General features: G+C 52.5%; 2 protein-coding genes across 2 annotated transcripts; one reads left to right on the forward strand and one right to left on the reverse strand.

Annotated features, from left to right (window-relative positions):
- Nucleotides 1-315: 315 nt before the first annotated feature.
- Nucleotides 316-2,438, reverse strand: Tssk3 (testis specific serine kinase 3). The gene is made up of 2 exons (XM_020173984.2): nucleotides 1,827-2,438; nucleotides 316-1,096 (listed from the first exon to the last, which is right to left on the reverse strand). The coding sequence occupies exons 1-2, from the start codon at nucleotides 1,969-1,971 to the stop codon at nucleotides 435-437; spliced, it is 807 nt and encodes a 268-aa protein (XP_020029573.1). The 5' UTR covers nucleotides 1,972-2,438; the 3' UTR covers nucleotides 316-434.
- On the forward strand, nucleotides 2,395-3,272 carry Fam229a (family with sequence similarity 229 member A). Its single transcript, XM_020173994.2, has 3 exons — nucleotides 2,395-2,669; nucleotides 2,741-2,884; nucleotides 3,003-3,272. Exons 1-3 carry the CDS (start codon nucleotides 2,527-2,529, stop codon nucleotides 3,103-3,105), a joined length of 390 nt encoding a protein of 129 aa, XP_020029583.1. The 5' UTR covers nucleotides 2,395-2,526; the 3' UTR covers nucleotides 3,106-3,272.
- The last annotated feature ends 11,655 nt before the right edge of the window (nucleotides 3,273-14,927 follow it).

Raw genomic sequence — 14,927 nt, forward strand, 5'->3', positions numbered from 1 at the left:
CTTAGCTTGGCCTCTGGGATGAGGAAGGGCTGGGGCCCCAGTAGGCCTCTCACCAAGACGGAGTCAGGAGGCTGTTTCTGCATTCCCAATGCTTCTGCTTTTATTTGGAAAGGAAGTTGTAGTAACAGTGGTTCCAATTGCTCTTGGTCATTTTCCTCCTCTCCTCCCCCTGTGTATAGATGATTCTGGGGTTTAATTTAATTAGCTTTAAACACCTGTATGAAAATTACTTGTCAGCTATTAATAAAAGGGAAGTCTGAATGAGGCCCGTGGTTCCATGAAGATCTTTAGAGGGGAGGAAGTCTGGGGAGGGTGTAGGTAAGTTTTAGGATAAGTAAACTTAAAGTGTAAAATATATATCACCATTTTAGAAGCGGGTTTTTGGGTTTGCTTTCTCCCCCTACTTTATTGGGGAGGACTTGCCATTGCTTTTATCAAGTGCTTGCTAGCCATGGGTGCCGACTAACTTCTTCAATTGAAGGCCGGAGGGCCATGTCTGGCTCCAGGAGCCGCTTGAGCAGGTCCTGGCATTCGGTCGAAATGCCCAGATGAGTAGGGAAGGACACCCCCTTCTGCTGCTGCCACAGCATCTTGGGGATGTCTGTGTCGTCAAAAGGTAGGCTGGCACAGAGCATGACATACAGGACCACGCCCATGCTCCAGACGTCACCCTTCTTGCTGTCATGGGGAATACCCTGCAGCACCTCAGGGGCGGCATAGGCTGTGCTGCCGCAGAAGGTCTGGCTTAGCTCCCGACGTGACTTGGGCACCACCTTGGCAAAGCCAAAGTCAGTCAACTTTAGGTTGAAGCCCTGCAACAAGGCGTTCTCACACTTGAGGTCCCGGTGGGCCACGCCACAGCCATGGCAGTAGCGGATGGCCTCGACCATCTGGCGGAAGAGGGCCTTGGCCCGGCTCTCAGGCATTGGCCCCCCATTCAGCACACAGTCAAAGACATCCCCTCCCTCAGCCAGCTCCATCACCAGGTAGATCTTCCCATCAGCAGACTCCAGCATCTCATACACCCGGACGATGTTCTTGTGGTCCAGGGTACGGACGATCTGGAGCTCCCGGGGCAGGAATCTCTGGATAAACTCTGAAGAAATAGAGGGAAGAAGAGATGAGCTATTAAAATCAGAAAGGCCTAACTCTTCACTCCTCCCAGTTTCTATCCATCCTGTCTGGGTCCTGTGCCTTTGCTCCCTTAATAGTCTCAAACTAAAAGATTATAGTCTTTGAACATTGCAAAGAATATCCATTTCTATGACTTTTGTAGTTAATATATTGTTACAGGAACTACTCTCTACCACTCTGGGACTATTGTGAGCAGTCTTTGAGACAACAGTATCCAGATATTTGAGGGACTTAAGACACCAAAGAATCCCCAAAGGCCAGCTCCACCCACCCATGCCTTCTGATCTCATAGTTCTAGGAGGCTTATCTTCTTTTCCACGTCCACCTGTCTTGGCACCTGCTGGCCCTAGGTGTGGCCTCTGCCAGTCTCTTCTGGAAAAGAAGCCCATGGACCCGTCACCTGTGCCACTTTAATCTTGGACTTGGAAAGGTGTGATGCTCTTGGACTCCCAGTAGCCCTCTCTTTCCCACTTACCTAACCCAAGGCCATAACCTGGTTTTCCGGAGTCCCTAAATTTTTTTTTTCCAGTACTGGGGTTTGAATTCAGGTCAGGGCCTTGCTTTTGCTAGGTAAGCACTCTACCACTCCAGCCTCACCTCTAGCCCTGAGAAGAGGGAATTTTTCTGACTGAAGGAAGCACCAGCCCACCTTGCTTCCCCACCCCCTTCCTCCACATGGGCCCCCAGCTCACCTTCTGGCCCTCCCATCTTGTCTATAATTTTAATTGCCACTTTTCTTTGATGTTTTTTGGAAAATGCTTCTTTGACTTTTGAGTAGGTCCCTTCCCCAATGGTCTTGCCCAGCTGGTACCCATTGGAGAGCAGAAAGTCCTCCATGCTGTCTAGCGCCTTCCTATCACCCTCTCAGCTCATGCTGCCTCAGCGAGGCAGCTCTACTCCACCATCGCCCTTGGCCTGCTCCTTTTCCCCCCAAGGACTTCATCCACAGCCGCCTCCAGCGCTAGAACATTCTCCGTCCGGACACAGCCACGGGTGGTGCGGCGCGAGAGGGTCAGACATTTTAAAACTCTGGCCCAATTGTGATGTAAATGCTGTGTGACCCTTGGCCAAAATGGGCAATGGCCCTACCTGTCCTCACCACCACCACCAAACCCAGAACAGGTTAAGTCACCGCCTTCCCCACAACCCGCGCCAGGCAGTGAGTTGCGGCTCCGCGCGTGGGGGTTCTCCGCGTGGATGCCGCCTCCCAGCGGGTTGCCCTCGGCTCCTGCGCCTCCATCGAGAGGGTGGGGGATGGCATGACCGGCCTCCGCGCGAGGAGCAGACCCTCTAGCTCCAGGCTCAGGCCCGCATTAAGTGCCGGGGCCGTGCAGGGTTCCCCGGAGGGAGGAACAGGCTCTGTGAGGTCAGTGTGCCGTGGCTCGGGTCACAATGCAGCCCTCCCCCTCGATGCCCCGGCCCCGGCGCGGCGCAGACACCTGCCCGGCTCCGCCCGGACCGGAGCGTCTTCCAGAGGCCAGGGCTCGGGCAGCTGCTTTCAGCCTGGGACCGGCCTCGGCCTCGGCCTCCGGCAGGTGAGCAACGGCCCGGGGGGCGGGCGCGGGCAGAGGGGGCCAGCGGCCTGACCGCCACTCCCCGCGCAGAGCGCCCCGGGGCCGGACATGAGTGCCCAGGAGCCCCCGCAAGGTCGAAGATTCCCCATTGAGGCCGGAGACTCCCCTGGCCTTGCAGCCGCCCCCGAGTCCCAGGACAGCCCGGAGCCAGTAGCTACGGAGCACAATCCGGTCAGGTGAGGCCCCGCCCCACTTCCCAGCCCCAGTCCGGGAGGACCCCGGGGGCTCCCCAACTTCCTGGGGCTGAACCTAGGCCTCAGCGCCCCCTTGTCGCGCGCGCGCTGTTTTCCCCAGGCCGCTACGACGCTGCCCCGGCTGCCACTGTCTGACGCTGCTGCACGTGCCCATCGACGTCTACCTGGCCATGGGCGGGAGCCCACGGGCCCGCGCCACCTGAGTGCGCCTGCGCACGGCGGCTCCGCGGGAGCCGGGCGGGACAGGCCCGCCGCGGGGCACCACGCTGAGGTCGCACGCGCAGAGCACGAGACAATGATGCACATTTTAAAATAAAAGAATGATGCACATTTTAATAAAGCACAGCATAAACTGTTCTTTCCATTCTGGGCTGGCCGTGTATGTCTATCCGTCGGTTGGGGCCCACCAGCTGCTCCTCTCCATTTCAATAGTACCATCTCTTCGCTAGGGCCGGCCCTTCCTAGTCCGTCCTCTGCACCGCACCACCCTCCTCCCAGTTTTTGCCGGTCATGACCCTTCTCGGGCAGACTTCCCCTCGCGGCCTTCTATCTCCCTATCCCTGTCCTTGGTTCCCCACTGAAGTTCACATTCCAATGCTAGACACCGGCGACCCGCAGGAGTTTGGGAAGGAAAAAATGGGAAGACAATTTAGAAAAAAAAAAAAAAAGAAAGAAACTGGTCACAACAAGCCCGTGTAATTCTCCCGAGTTGGAATTAGCTACGATGCTGGGAGTTGAACTCAAGGCCTGGAGGTCTACCACTTGAACCACACCCCTGGCCTTGGAATTACGTTCAGCTACCTGCTGTTTTGTGACCACGGACACCTCCAGCTTTAGAAAGGTTTAGTAGGGTTTAGGGACTGCCCCAGTCCATTTTGAGTTTGGGAAAATGGTTGTTTGAAAAACTGGTTTCTTCATTTCCTATTTTTCAAGTGAAGGACCTGAAAGCCTTGAGAGACTTACTGAAGGTCCCCAAGATGATGTGTGATTCTCAGTGCCTTCAGACTGGTTACCTTAAAATAGGAGAGGCCCATGATTCAAAGGCTGAATCATTTATTTACTTTCCAATTTTGCTATCAGGAGGCTGGTGGAGTGGCTCAAGGTGTAGGCCCTGAGTTCAAGGCCCAGTACTGAAAAGAAAAAAAGAAGAAGAAACGGACCTTGCTAATGGGCCAGACCTTGGCGCTAGTCAGATCTACTGTGTCATGATCCAGGGCCAAGGGCGTTCCAGGTGGTGGGAACATTGTGGGTAAAGGTCTAGAGGCAGGAAGGTGGTTGGCAAGTGCAAGGAATTCAGGGTTTGAGGGGTTTTTTGGTGGTACTGCAGTTAGAACTCAGGACCTATACCTTGAGCCACTCCACCACCCTGTTTTTTTAGTCTTTTTGTGAATTTTTTTTTTTCTTTTTGAGATAGGCTCCCAAACTATTTGCCTGGGCAGGCTTTGAATCTCTGTCTCCTGAGTAGGTAGGATTACAGGTGGGAGCTACCAGCATCTGGCAGGAATTCAGTTTTCATTGACACCTTCCAGGACCACATCGGGCTGAGAGCCCACATCTACTGCAGGGGATCTTGGGATGACTTAAAAGAAGCTGGATCTAGGGAGTCTTCAAGTACCAGGCTGAGAAGTTTGTACTTTTCTGTAGGGCAATAGGGAGTATAATAGGCTCTAACCTGGATGTCTTCTTTCCCCCTGGAGCAGCCACTGGCTTAAATTCAGTCTGAGTTTAAGTCCTGCCTCTGCCATTTTCTAAGTGTACAACTTTGGACCAATTTTCTAAGCCTCTCAGCTTTTATTTCCAATTCTGGAAAATGAGACCAAAATCACCTTCTGCAAGGTTTTCATAAGGTCATACCTATACAGTACCAGATAGGAAGCCCTGGCCCAGTCAGCCCTTGAGCAACAGGCCAAAACTGCTGCTACTCAGATCTTTGGCTTCAAGGGGCAGCAGAGAGCCAAACAGCCAAGGGCATTGTCCCCAGGGACTGGGTGATGTCCAGCCTTGCAGGGGGCTGGGGAAACCCTTTTGCCTTCTTTTCAGAAGCCAAGAACTTAGGGGAGGGGGCATATCCAGAAGAATCTCCAGGTGAGAAAGGCAAAGATTCGTCCTTCATTCTCAAGGGTAAAGCTGTCCCCAGACTCCAGTGCAGGACCTCCAGATCCCAGCCTTATTTTCTGGGCCTGAGCAATGAGGGACCAGGAGAAGGGGATGCTTGAATCACTACCTTTCCTGACTTCCCTCTCAGACATTTTATTAGCTGGCCCCTCCCTTAGGGTCCCTCTTTTGGAAGAAGGGGGCGAAGTACAGATGGACCCCCCACGTTTCCATGGAGATGGCAGGGAAAGGGTTGCTGTATCACCATAGTAACAATTGACGTCAGCACTACCCTTTCCCATCGCTTGATATGAGAGGGGGGTAGCCACCCCAACTACCAGCAAATCCCCCACAAAGCCTCCTCCCCTTACTCAGCCAATCAAGCAAGGGGTGGACAGGCTTAATATAGCACAGGAGGTAAAAGCAGAGACTCTGATGTCAGTCAAACCTCAGTTCAAATCCTTGTTCTGCCTCATCCTAGCTGTGTGAATTTGAGTGAGTTCTTTAACACTTTGAAGTCTCATAGGTATGATGGGGACAAACTGGCCTCTGAGGACTAGGGTGAGAGGATTGTTCGGGATCGATCATACAGGTCATAGATATTGGGACAGCTCACAGGATGTACACACTGATGTTCACTTACCATCTTGAGACCTGTTGGGGTTGGTGGGGAGGGGGGGAGGTTGTGGCCCTTCAAACATACACTCACAGTCTCTAGAGAGGACCCTAGCACTTCCAAGGACTGGGTCACAGGATTTGACCATCTCAGGACCTGGGGTCTTGGGCGGAACCAGAGACAGTGGAATTTCCAGGCTCTGAGGAAACCCCAGAGCCACTTTCCCTGAAGCCCCATCACATCCGGGAACCCAACTTCCTCTTTCTCCTCCCCCCTGCCTTGTACTAGGCCTTCTCAGCAGGCCTTGTACTAGGCCTTTGACCTCTAGACCCTCCATCTGCCTCTCTAAGTAAAAGGATGAATGAGGACCACAGGAAAACATGAGGTAACCCCATCAGGTAGAACAGGGGTTGGACACTACAGGGAGATGGTGTCTGAGCACCACTGCCCTCTCCCCACCTACTCTCCGAGGATGAAGACAGAGCATCTCATCCTCTCCCTTTTCCCCAACCCCCAATCCAAGCAAACACAATTTATTCTGCCCGAATTCCACATGAGTGAGACCCATCCTGAGTGAAGCCCCATCTGGGTTCCTTCAGCAGCCTGCTAGCCAGCCTCCCTGCTTGCTTTTTCACTCAATTCCTTCAACCCATGCCTGGACTAGCTTCTCCTTGGAACCACACTTATCCTTCAGGTCTCCATCAGTTGTCACTTGTCAAGGAGGACTCCCCTAACCATGATTCATCCCTCCCAGAGCACCTGTTTGTCCCATATGTTGCTGATCCCTGTTTAATGACTGTCTGGGGACTCAGGGAGGGCGAGGCTGTGTCATATTCATTCTCACATCTTGGGGCCCAGAATGGGAAGACTCAGGACTTTTTCCACTAGACTAGCTAGTGAGTGACTGCTTGAGAAGTCCATAGAGTCAAGGTCCTAGTGCTGTGGAGAAAAGGAGTGGCAGAGCTACCTGGCCTGGACATGGTTTGGGGAATGGCTCTCATGAGGAACTGACACTTGAACAAGCAAGACATGGGAGTAGGAAATGTCCTGGTTCTGGGTTCATTTGTGAACTTTGTGTTGAAGAAACTGTTCAGAGGGACACAGGGCATTCTCATGTTTTGGAAGGACAACCCTAGCTTTCCTGTGGGGACAGATCATATAGAGAATCTAGAATGGCAGCAAGGAGACAGGAGGCTATTGCAGAATTCCTCCCCACCAAGTGCAAGGTGATGGGGCCTTGGACCAGGTGTGGGTGGAGAAAATGGAAGGAAGCAATGAGATGTTAGATATGTCCTAGAGAGGCCAGAATTTCTTATCTGCTTGAATATGAAAAAAAAGAGACAGGGCAGACTCTAGAACCAAGCCCAGATTTCTGGTTCAGGCAACTAGAAAACGAGCCAAGCTGGGGAACATGGAGGGAGGGCAAGTGTGGGGCATGATTGCTGTGAGGTGGGACATCCAGTAGAGAGCTCCAATAGCTGGGCTGAAGCAAAAGTGTCTCTGACACAAGCTGAAGGCATGGGAATCCATGGGACTGTCAGGTACACACTGTAGAGGGCCCAAGATCAGCCAAGATTAGGCAGTGAACATTGGATGACAGCACCTGACAAAGATGGCAAGGAATCAAGAGAGCACAGTGTCCCAAAAACAAGGGCCCCAAAGTATCTGAAACAACAGGAGGGAGTTTTTGACTGTGTCAAAGTCAGTTACCACTAAGGGGTCAAGTCAGATAAAGCATTCCTTAGATTTAGCAACCAGGAGGTCAGTGGTGACCTTGAGGAGCTGTTCTGTGGAATGGTGGGGGAGGAAGCCAGATTGCAGGGGTCCAGGGAGGAAGTGGAAACAAAGTGAGTACACAACTCTGTCAAGAATGTTTGCTGTGAAGGGGAGCTGGAGCAAGGTGTGGGGTCAAGCAGGGCTTTCTGTTCTTTCAAAGATGGTTAAGACTAGGGCCTGTTTGTTTGCTGATGGTTGGGAGCCATCAGGGAGGGAAAAGTTGAAGATGGGAAAGAGAAAGGAATTGGAGGAGGGAGATTCCCCAAAGAGGGAAAAGGGATCAGAACCCCAAATATGGCTGAACAATTTGGGGTCAAGCCAGAACCTGTGCTGAGCACTGGGGGCTCAAAACAGTTGCTTACTCTACCCAGCAGCCAGCTTGAGTCACTTGGAGGGGGAGGTGGATATCCCAAACTGGCAGTGTAGGAAAGGAAGTTGGGCCAGCAAGTTCCTCAGGATTCCCAGAGGGGTCAGGGAGCAGGGCCCAGCCTGGACAGGGAGCCCTGAACCCCATTCTCTGAGCAGGACAAGGGTACAGAAGGATTACCTCATCTTTTCTAGTGACAGGTAGACTTGTGGGAAGCTTGGGTTTTATTTTTGGTTTTCTCTGCTTCTGTCTGATCCTGTTTCTTCTTTAGCCAAGAGTGGGTTAAACCAGATCAAGGATTTTTAACTTTTGAGGGGAGAGGAGATATCAGAGAGTCTTTATATTCTTTTGAGACATATGTGTGTTTGGAAGTTTGCAGACAGCCGGCCAGAGAGGAAGTCCTCTTGAGATATGGGTTCCCCTGAACACAGCATCAGGGGTTTGAGAGCAAGGCTGGAAGAAGGGTTTCTCCCAGGGGTAAATGACCTTGCTGCCCTTGGTCCCCTCTTATTGCCTCTCCTGTCCCTGCTCTTCTGTCCCGGGGGGATGTATGCCTGGGGAACTTGAAGATCTGGTGACCAGTCTTCCTTCCCATTGAAGTGGCTGGTGGAGGCACAGCTCAGTCTAGGCCCCACCAGAGAAAACAGTTGTGTCCCCAACCAGCTCTGCCCCTAACCTCCTCTACAGCTAAGGCCTCTTGCTAAAAACTGCGCCCTGGGGATGGGGGTGGGGGTACTATGGGAGTTTTTGCCTCCCCCTCCATGCCTAGGCAGGTATTAAAGCGGCCAAAACCAGGGCAGGAGGATTAGACACCATGTTATTCACGGACATTGTCGGGTTCGTGGTGAATTTTCATCTGTTCCGGTGAGGGGGCCCAAGGGAGGGCGCCGGCAGGATAAAGTGCCTTGGCCGGCAGCATGGTTAGGGTTGGAGGCACCCAGAACCTCGGGAGGGTTAGGGAAGGGGCGGAGGGAGGAGGGGAGCCTTCCCAGTCCCCATCCCTCTAAATCGACCAGTGTGACCCCGATCCGTGCCCTGCCTCGTTCGAGTCGAGGTGGACCCCTCTTCCCGCCCGTCGTGCCCTTCTGGGGTGACTGCTGCTCTGCTCCTTTGCAGGCGGCCCCGGGTCACGCCCCGCACCTCCAGAATCTGGAGCTGTTTCTGGAGCTGCCCGGGCCGCAGCCCACCGCAACCTGGGTGACTACTGGCTGAGCCCGTGGCGCCACCGCCCGCCGGGCGCTGCCTGGCGCTGGCCCGCGTGCAAACTGAGCTGCTGCCAGGGGCCACCGGGTTGGCAGACGTACGGTGGGCAAGCTAGCCCTGCTGCTACAGCGCGCGCCCGCGCCTCACGTGAGCGCGCGGGATGGGGCGGGCTCCTGGGAGGGGGCGGGGCGCGGCCTGCGTGGGGGCGGGGTCTGAGGAAGGGGCGGGTCCCCGGAGTCGAGGACCGCGGTGTCAGAGCAAAGAAGGGGTGGGGTGGGGTGGGGTGGGGCGGGGCTGGGTGGAAGGGGCGGAGACCCAGAGGGAGGGGAGGCCTGTCTCCTCTCTGCCTGCCCCAAATTCCCGCCCTGCAGGTGGAAGCACCGGTGCCAGAACATTAACCTCTAGTTTCTAGGAAAGAGAAAGAGACCTCCAGTTCCCCTCCGCCCGCGAGAAGCGGTGAGGGGCGGAGCCATGAGTAAGGGGACCGGCCGGTGGGCGGGGACTCGTAGAGGGCGGGTTGTGGGGAGGGGCCCAGCCAGGGTGTGGGGGAAGGGCCAGGCCGAGCGCCAAGTCAAGTCCAGGGAGGCTGCTTTGGCCTTCCAGGCTAGAGGACCGGAAGGGGTTGGATCGCAGTGGGAGCCGCCCCGGTGCCTGTGGTTATTATGGCGCCAGTGGTTCACAACTGTAATCCTATATACTCGGGAGAGATCAGGAGGATCGCCGTTCGAAGCGAGCAGGGCAAATAGTTTGGGAGACGCTTATCTCGAAAAAACCCTTTGCGGTGTAGGCCCTGAGTTCAAACCCTGTACAGCACACAAAAAAAATAGTGACTCCAGTTCAGGGCCTAGCAGCCAAACTGAATGACCAAAGAGAAGGAAGACTTGTGGTTTGCTTGAATGATGCTGTGGAGAAGACCACCCTGTGTGTGTCTGTGTTCTTCACTTTTCTGCGCATCTCGAAGTCTGTGTGTGCCCTATCTCTGATCTCTGTGTCCATTTATTTATTCAACAAATATTTATCAAGGGCCTATTTTAGTGGTTTGAGTTAATCACTGAGTTCATGTTTGTGAAACAGTTGCGTCCCTGATCTGGAGATTATAATGTGGTAGGGAGACAGGCCATAAAAAGGGGTCAGACACAAACAGTATGTTGTAAGTGAGGAGACCAGGCGCTGGCCAGGTGTGGCTTCATACGGGATGGGCAGGGACTTTTGTCTTGCTCACAGGTCTAGGTAGTCCTGACATATGGTGGTCTCAGTACTGTTGAATGAGTGCATGAGTTGGTTGAGAGAGTCTCTCTGAGGATGGTAAGTCTTAAATGAGGCTGGAAGGATGAAAGATCAGCTATTTCCAGCCTGTGGAAGTGTCCTGGCTGGAGGGGACAGTGTATGTCTGGTAGATGACTCCTTGCCTCTGGCTCTGTGCTGGAGAATCCGTGTAGCCGTAGCTCTGTTCCTGTCTGTTGTCTCTATGATCTTGGTAAACCTGAGGTGGATTTAAACAGGGCCCCTCCAGGGTCCTCAGGGTATTTGCCTAGCTGGTTCACTCCACTGACCAGCTCTGACCTAACCAACCAGACTTGGCCACTCCTCTGGAAACAACCCCTCCTCCTGCAGCATCAGTCCCACGACCTTTGGCTCCTTCCCAGGGCAGCATCCTGCAGCCCGGAAGGAAGTCCTTCGTCCTGTCTAACCACAGCCCCTGCTGAGGCAACCCCAGCCCTTTCCTTTATTTTGCCTTGTGGGCAGGGAGGAGGACGTGTGCTGGCCCTGAGGCAGCAGAGCCTCCCTGGACAGATAGCTCAGTAAAGACCTGACAGAAGAGGGGTTGAGAATTCCTGACAACTCCAGGGAGGTGTCCTTCAAAGGATAGAGATAATCACTCATTAGAAGCTTCTGTCATACCTGTTTTTTTGCCAAACAGATTTGAACTCATTTTGAGCCACTCCATTCAGCCTTTTTTGCGATGGATTTTTTGAGATAGGATCTCATGAACTATTTGCCCAAGCTGGCTTCGAACTACAATCCTCCTGATCTCTGCCTCCAGAGTAGCTAGGATTATACGTGTGTGTGAACAACCAGTGCCCAGCATATCCATTGTCTTATTTAACCCCTCAACCCCCTACTTTTTTTTTTTTTTTTTCATTACTGGGGCTTGAACTCAGGGCCTTCACCTTGAGTCACTCCATGAGCCCTATTTTTGTGAAGGGTTTTTAGAGATAGGATCTCGTGAACTATTTGCCTGGGCTGGCTTCAAACCGGGATCCTCCTGAGTAGCTAGGATTACAGGCACTCAACACCCTACTTTATGGACTCAGGCAGGTGCAGAGAGGAAAACAGTGGTAGAACTGGGACAGAACATGGGTGTCTTGAAAAATAGCAATAATAACAACCAGTATTTATTCCACACTCTGCCAAGGACGATGCTAAAGCTTTGCATACATCGTCTTCTTTAATCTTCATCACGACCCTGTGAGGTGACACCACCCCTATCCACATTGTCTTCAGATGAAGGCACTGAGGCTCATAGCCACTAAATGACTTATCCAAAGATACCAGCTAGTTTGTGACATAGAGGGACTTCAGCTCAGGCCACCTAGTGTGCTCAGCTATACATCCTGTGTCCTGGGGATCCAGAGGAATGTCACAGATGTCTGTTTTCCAAGGATGTGAGGACACAGGTTTCAAGCTTTTTGCATGACTATCCCAAGGTGGACTTGCACCAAGTCAGGGTTGACCAGGAAGATGGCCTGGGAGCTCTGCATGATTCAGTGTCCCCTCTTTACAGATGAAGATTATCTACCTTTTCCCTCCCTTCTCAGGTCCCTAAATAAAATAGCTCTGCTTCTCTCAAACTGTCTCCACTTTGTTGGGGGTGTAATCTCAGTTCTTTCCATGGACATACACTGAGTTGACTGAACCCCTCAGAGCTAGGGCATCTGCTGTCACTTCTTGACTCTTCCATTGTACCCGTACCACCTATGAACCCCCAGAGGGGTAGGCTGGATGAACCAGACCAGTTCTTGTTCTCTGTACTCTCTCTAGCACAGAAAGAAATACAGAGACATGTCAGGAGGGTTACATGTTTGGGGGACTAGTAGGATAGTAGGACTTCAGATGAATCAGGAAAGACATCCAGGGGGTCCTTTGAGCTAGAACTTGACAGGTGGTCAGCACTGGATGGGTGGACCTGGGGGGCAGCATTCCAAGCAGAGAGGCGACACAGAGGAAGGTTTGGTGAACTGCAGAGTGAAATGAAGGAACCATGAACCCAGCAGAGGTGGGTACTGCCTGAAGTAAGGTCGGCAGAGGCCAGAGTTTCAGAGACCTCAAAGGCTGGAACAAGGAGTTAAGTATTATGAAGGAGGAAATAGGGAACTATGAATAAAGCAGGTAAAGAGACATGGTCCAAGAAGTAGTTTCTGGTCCTCACCTGGGTACAGGGCCTTAGGGGAGCTGTCCCTGTGTTTTCTCTTATACTCTCTCCCAGGTCCTATCTGAGTGTGAGGCCGGCTGTATCCTACCCATACCTTCTTGCAAAGGTCTGGCAGAAAGTGCGGATGGCGAGAGGAAGTAGCCTTTGGGCTGCCATCCTGACACACATCTGCTCAGTGGCCCATAGTAGTCCCCTCCCAACACCATAAGACTCACTTCTCACCCATCCCCGCTAACTATAGAGCAGCACCAAACCCAGATCCCAGGAACAGCAGACTCTCAGTCTCATTCCCTCTACACAGAGCCTGGTCCCTACCCCTGGGCTATCCGTTCCTGGATTTCATCCCCTTCTCCCCTGCCTGTGCCCTCACCTAGTTCAGGTCACCATTGCCTTTGTCTGGACCAGTCCAATTGACACCTCCTGGTTTCTTGCCTCTAATTCTGTTCCTTCTAGAGTATACCTGGGCCTGTTGTCCTATAGGTCCCTGTGGGACATCCTGAGTGGCCTCCAAGGGCAGCTGGAGTTCTGAGCAGAGGTCTAGGCTACAGATAACAATTTCAGTCATGAGCATAGATTCTTTCAGACACACAGAGGAGAGACAGATCTTTCATTCTCTCTCCAACAGATTTCTTGCCATACCCGCACAACCTAATGATATCCCAAAGTTTTCCCAAGTCAACCTGCCCACACACACCCCACCACTCTTCCTATAGATTTGCTGTGTGGGGCTTGGCTCCCCTTCATCCACTAGCCCAAGCCAGACCCCTTGGCATCCTCCATAGCTTTTCTTCCTCCTCACTCCCAGCATGCTTAGTCCTTTCTCACATCCTATAGCTGCTCTGAACACCCTTAGCTCTCTCCCTATCTTTTTCCACCTTCCAGCAGCATTTGACAAGTGGGTCACTCATTCCTTCTGGAAAACATTTCTTGTTCAGCCTGGAGGATATTCTGCTCCAGGTTTATCTTCCTTCCTGGCCATGACTGAACCTGCAGGTTCTCTTTCCACAGTCCAAATGCTGGTGAGTCCTGGCTCTATCTTCTTGGGCCACACTTTGTTTCTAGTTGATCCTATGATCCCGGGGCTTTAAGCATGGGGTCACCTCCAGCTGTTACCTTGACAGGGATTTCTCCTCTGAAGTCCAGGTTCCTGTATTCACTACCTGCCAGCCTGCTGGGGGCTCTCTAGGCATTTCTAACTTGGGCTCTAAGTCTGCATACACTCTTAGCCCCAGCACTGAAAGCAGTTAGGATTGGTGTTGGCTGCCTCTCCCTTAACTTTCCTTTGGGCCCCATCATTTCTGGCCTGGATTATTGCAACAAGCCTGTTTCCTTTCCCTCCTTCGTGGCAGAAAAGGAGGACAATCGGGCAGAAGGGACTGCTGATGCAAAGGCAGGAAGGATGCGACATGGCTGGGCTGGAAGCCAGTGTGTGTGGTGAGGATCAGTTAGGGAATACCTTAAATGCAAGGCACAGACATTGTCCTGAGAGCAACAGGGAGCCACTGAAAGGTTTAAATCCAAGGGGAGCATGTGTGGTTTTACATTTCTTTCACCCCTTCATTCATTGTTTCACTCAATACAGTGTTCATTGACAAATATTGACTGGGGGGTAGCACAGTGGTGGGGCACTTGCCTAGCATGCAGGAGACCCTGGGTTCCATCCCCACCACCACACACAAAGAAATATGGAGCTGGGGGCAGGTGACTCATGCCTGTAATCCTAGCTACTCTGGAGGCAGAGATTGGGAGGATCATGGTTTGAAGCCAGCCTGGGCAAATTGTTCATGAGACCCTATCTCAAAAACACCCAGCACATTTACAACAAATATATCCTAATAAAAAAAATTAAAAAGAAAAGAAAATACCAGCACAAAAAGGGTTGGTAGATTGGCTCAAGTGGTAGAGTGCCTGCCTAGCAAGCTCAAGGCCCTGAGTTCAAACCCCAGTACTAATAAATACATATATACATGCATGTATGTATGTATGTATATTGAGCACTCTCTATTGGAAAGTGACCCAGAGAGTGACCCAGGGACAGTGGAGAATAGCTAGGGGCAAGACTAGTGACAGAGAGACCAGTGAAAAGATGACATGACTCAGCCCAGGTACAAGAGGGCCTTCCTCAGGATGGAGGCAGCAGACACTGGGTGAACAATGAGCTGAGACCTACAGTGTCTCAGATCTGCCCAGATTCCTGGCTTGGGCAACTGGGTCAATATGATATGGCAAGTGCCAGGTGGAATCTCTAAGCACAGAGCTGTGGAGTGCACTTGGGGAAGTCATTCCTTCCTCTTGGGAATCTGGAAAGCTCCTCAGGAATGGTTTGATCTGGATGTTGGGAGAAGAGTGGAAAGTTGGTGGGCAAAGGAAACACAGGCTTTGGCCCTGAGTGGAAGGAAGCTGAACACTCTGAAGAGCCAAGAAGCCAGCAGGGTTGGAGCTCCACGGGCCAAGGAGAGAAGAAGGAAAAGGGGTTGGGGGCTGATCTCTTTTGAGTCACAACCTGCAAGTGTGGGCATTGGGGAAGGGTTGCCAG

Source organism: Castor canadensis, chromosome 7, assembly GCF_047511655.1.
Source record: "Castor canadensis chromosome 7, mCasCan1.hap1v2, whole genome shotgun sequence".
Taxonomy (NCBI): Eukaryota; Metazoa; Chordata; class Mammalia; order Rodentia; family Castoridae; genus Castor; species Castor canadensis.

Bases quoted from the DNA above. Each gene is read 5' to 3' on its own strand.
- Tssk3 (XM_020173984.2), bottom strand. From the start codon at position 1,971: ATGGAGGACTTTCTGCTCTCCAATGGGTACCAGCTGGGCAAGACCATT. The intron at 1,097-1,826 runs GTGAGCTGGGGG...CTATTTCTTCAG, and splicing joins CAAGATGGGAGGGCCAGAAG to AGTTTATCCAGAGATTCCTG.
- Fam229a (XM_020173994.2), top strand. From the start codon at position 2,527: ATGCAGCCCTCCCCCTCGATGCCCCGGCCCCGGCGCGGCGCAGACACC. The intron at 2,670-2,740 runs GTGAGCAACGGC...CCCCGCGCAGAG, and splicing joins TCGGCCTCGGCCTCCGGCAG to CGCCCCGGGGCCGGACATGA. The intron at 2,885-3,002 runs GTGAGGCCCCGC...TGTTTTCCCCAG, and splicing joins ACGGAGCACAATCCGGTCAG to GCCGCTACGACGCTGCCCCG.